The sequence below is a fragment of the Pteropus alecto genome, unplaced genomic scaffold, assembly GCF_000325575.1.
Source record: "Pteropus alecto unplaced genomic scaffold, ASM32557v1 scaffold213, whole genome shotgun sequence".
Taxonomy (NCBI): Eukaryota; Metazoa; Chordata; class Mammalia; order Chiroptera; family Pteropodidae; genus Pteropus; species Pteropus alecto.
This window is the reverse complement of record NW_006434829.1, coordinates 1047074-1050590: the sequence shown is the minus strand read 5'-3', so window position 1 is coordinate 1050590 and position 3517 is coordinate 1047074. Positions and strand designations below refer to the sequence as shown.

General features: G+C 59.2%; 2 protein-coding genes across 3 annotated transcripts in view; one reads left to right on the top strand and one right to left on the bottom strand.

Annotated features, from left to right (window-relative positions):
- STX2 (syntaxin 2) overlaps positions 1-3517 on the bottom strand; it is a 25965-nt gene that overhangs the window by 16941 nt on the left and 5507 nt on the right. For both annotated transcript variants that reach the window (XM_006909966.3, XM_006909967.3), the window contains exon 2: positions 2026-2100. In XM_006909966.3, coding sequence (XP_006910028.2) covers positions 2026-2100 — 75 coding nt within the window. The remainder of the gene's footprint in view (positions 1-2025; positions 2101-3517) is intronic.
- RAN (RAN, member RAS oncogene family) overlaps positions 2721-3517 on the top strand; it is a 21886-nt gene continuing 21089 nt past the window's right edge. Inside the window, exon 1 of the mRNA XM_006909965.2 lies at positions 2721-2727. The gene's annotated coding sequence lies outside the window, so the exon portion shown is untranslated. The remainder of the gene's footprint in view (positions 2728-3517) is intronic.

The window sequence follows — 3517 nt, the reverse complement described above, 5'->3', positions numbered from 1 at the left end:
TGGCGCGTGGGTCCTGGCGCGTGGGTCCTGGCGCGTGGGTCCTGTCCTGGCCCGTGGGTCCCGGCCCGTGGGTCCTGGCGCACAGCCCGCGTGTCAGCCGGCTGTCTCCGATGCGCAGCACTGAAGGCAGCTCACTGCGCTGTCTGTCGCAGAGCAGAAGGGATGTGGCTGTAGCTGCCACCATCTGTCGCAGACGCCCAGTGGGGCCGGAGGGAGAGGACACTGCCGGCCCCTGGCTCGGCAACGGGGAGCAGTGCTGCCGGCGCCACGTGCGCCTGCCGGTCACGTGGCACAGGTCTCTCTGTCCACCGCACATCGTCCTCACAGAGAGGAGGTGCCCGGGCCACCCGCCAGGTCACTAACCAGACACTGGTCGTGTGCAAGCTCCTGCGTCCTGCAACGTTCTGTGACACTTAAGACCCGAACACCGTTTTCTAAAACCAAGTTTGTATGAACAAACATCATTCGCTCCTCTGTGTGAGAAGTCATTTCACGGAAATTCACTGTAAAGCAAATCCGCTACTTAACAAATGGGAGCCTGAACTTGAGCTGGCTGGGTCGGTCTCAGACCTCCCGCCACGAGCCACCTGCCTCCCCAAGCGGGCTGGCTGCAGGTGAACAAAGACGACAGTGGGGCGCACCCAGCGATGTGCTGTGCGCGATTCTCCCAAACTGCAGCGCTCAGCGTGAGGGGTCTTCCGCAGCGGAAACGGCGCGTGAAGAGCCGGTGCGGGTGGGAAATCAGAAAAACGATGGCCCGGAGCAGGCAGGGGCCTCAAGCAGTGGAGTGTCACTTCCAAAGCGACATCAGGAAGTCCAGTATCTGAACCCCTTTGTCCGTTACAGCAAGTTCCTATATCTGACAACGTAAGCCCATGGTTTTTCCTGTAGATAAAATTAGGAACTAAACATAAGTTCCTGAAGCCCGGCGACCAGAGTCACACTAGCCAATAAATCCTGGCCAAATCTAGAAGACTGATAACTTTTAAAGTAATGTATTAACGCATTACCCACCGTCACGTCCACACACTGACAGACCAGGTTAGACTATCGATGGATTTAAGAGTCAGCGGAAATCATCAGGCTTGGTTTGGCACAATCAAAACGAATCCTGCCAGTGACGTTTTCATCATTAAAAATTATGCTGAACACGTTTCTTTTCTTCATGTTTAACAAAGTCAAAATACTTTCTGTGTGACTCAATTTCAAAAATTTAAATTATGCAAAATTTGATCAACTCTTAGATTTAAGAATTTGACCAGGGCCTGAGCCTAAGGCCAGCCTTGGGGACTGAGGGAGAGGGAAGGGCCCGAGTGAAGCCGGGAGGAGGCACAGAGCGCAGGCCGGACCCCGGGGTCGCGGCTCCAGAGGCGGTGGCCCTGGGTCGGGAGAGGCCAGCCTGGGAGCGGGCCGCGGCAGAGCGGGGGCCTGAGGACGTGCCCACTGGGCCTCGGCAGAGCCCCCTGGACCCACCGCCTGGTGTCTGAGATGCGGGAACTGCCCAGGAGGGGGCTTCGGACATGATCCAGGTTGGAAACGCGCAGCACAGGCTCGGTGACGCGTGCGGTCAGCACATGGACATTCATCCCGCCCTGTGGCAGAGAAGCACACGGGCACGCAGGCTCCCCTGGGGACGCCACCCTCCGGAGGACCCAGGGTTCTTGGGCGGGGGATGACTTAAAAACCCTCCCCAGGGCGGGCGGGCCCTCGCAGGGAGCTGGGCATGATCCGGCACAGTCCCAGGCCAGCTCCTGCCCCGTGCCAGCCTCCTGCATGCAGAAACCTCTCGGGGCCCAGAGGGGCCCCCCCCGCCCCAGCCACAGCCCTCCACTCCCGCCTGCCCGAGGCTGACGGCCTGCCACTAACAACATTAACAGCGCTGCAAACGCTAGAGAATGTATGTAATTCCAACAGCGACTTGTAACATTAGTTTATTATTTCAAGTGTGACAAATGCGCGGTGATGTTAATGTATAACCATGTTTAAAGGAAAAAGCCTGACTCGGTTTCATTAAATGAGTCTCACCTGATGGAAGAAATCATCCATGAAATGGTCCTTTTCAACAACGACTGTCGTGTCCCCGTCATCATTTTTCCTGCACTACAATGGAAAATACAAAATGTGAAATTCAGATTTTAAAATGTTTCACATAGGTGCACACAGCAAATTCAAAGCAGAAGCATTCAGTTGCGACGGGATCTCCACTCACGGGAGCACCAGGTGGTACCAGACCAGGAGTGCTCCACTCCCAGTGACAGGATAACTCTGCCGCGCTTCTACAGGATAGGTCCCCGCCGAACTGGAAAGCGGGGTGCTGGAGGGAGCGGCGGCTAGGCTTGTGGGCTCCGAGCCACGGGCATCGCTCACTCCCACCGAGTCGGCCAGTGTGATGCAAGCTCCTTCCCCCTCAAGAAGTGAAACTGTGTGTGCGGCAAATCTCCTCTAGCGACGAGACATGATGACGGGCTAGTTAACGTTCCTCGGGCACACAGCGATGTCCAAGGGGCTTGCGCAGATGGCTGGCGTTCGGTGTCCCTCCCTGAGTGACAAACCCACACCCGCAGTAACAGGGGCGGACTCGGCAGAGGGGACCTAGGGGAGCGCGGTACCCCGGGGAGAGGGCCTGGAGGGGCCACCCGGGAAGGGCACACTGATGCTGCATTCGGGGAAACACAGCGCCTGCCCCAAGTCCACAGCCTCGTCACAGAATAAAATCGAGGAGACGCTGTAGGCCACCGGCTTGCAAGCTTGCCCTGCACCAGAACCACCTGGGAAACTGGGTCTCTGGGGAGGCATTCTACGCATCGTGGAACGTTCTAGAATGCCGCTGGATTCTAACAAGTTCCAGATGAAGCCCCTGGTCCAGGGACCACCCTTCCTGGCAGGCCGAATATGCTGACAGTGACAAGCCTGTACCGGGAAGAAAGCCCCGGGGGAGGAGACGGCGCCACAGAGCCAGGGAACTGGCGTCTAGATCACGCGACGCCGACCTGACACCCACGGGTGGGACAGGAAGAAGAGAAGGGCCCTGCCTTCCGCGCAGTGACTCAGCGCAACGCCCGCCATGTGAGAGCGGGGGCCGGGCGGGGTTCGGGCCCGTGACCCTCGTGGACCGTCTTCACCCCCGGGGACTCCGAGGTGTGGCTTTACCGACCCACCACCCAGGGGTGACAGGGGAACAAAATTCCACCAAAGTTCAGCAAAGGAAGCGCCGTGAATGTCGCAGCTGTGTCGACAGGCGCCCGAGTCCTGGTCCGGCCCGGGCTCTGCCGAGGCGGCCGGATTTGGCCTGAAGGTCAGCAGTGACCTCTCGGTGCCCTGAGGAGTCTCACCACGGCCTCAGCCCGGGGCGCCTCTGGGCTCAGAAACGACAGCTCGATGGGATGAGGGGACAGAAGGGCCTCTCCAAGATAGAGGCAGCCCACGTAGACGCCCTAGAACGGAGGGCCGGGCACCAGAGGGCTGACGGGACTCCTGGAGCCACCGGGCGCACGCGCACCCCCCACCCCCCACACCC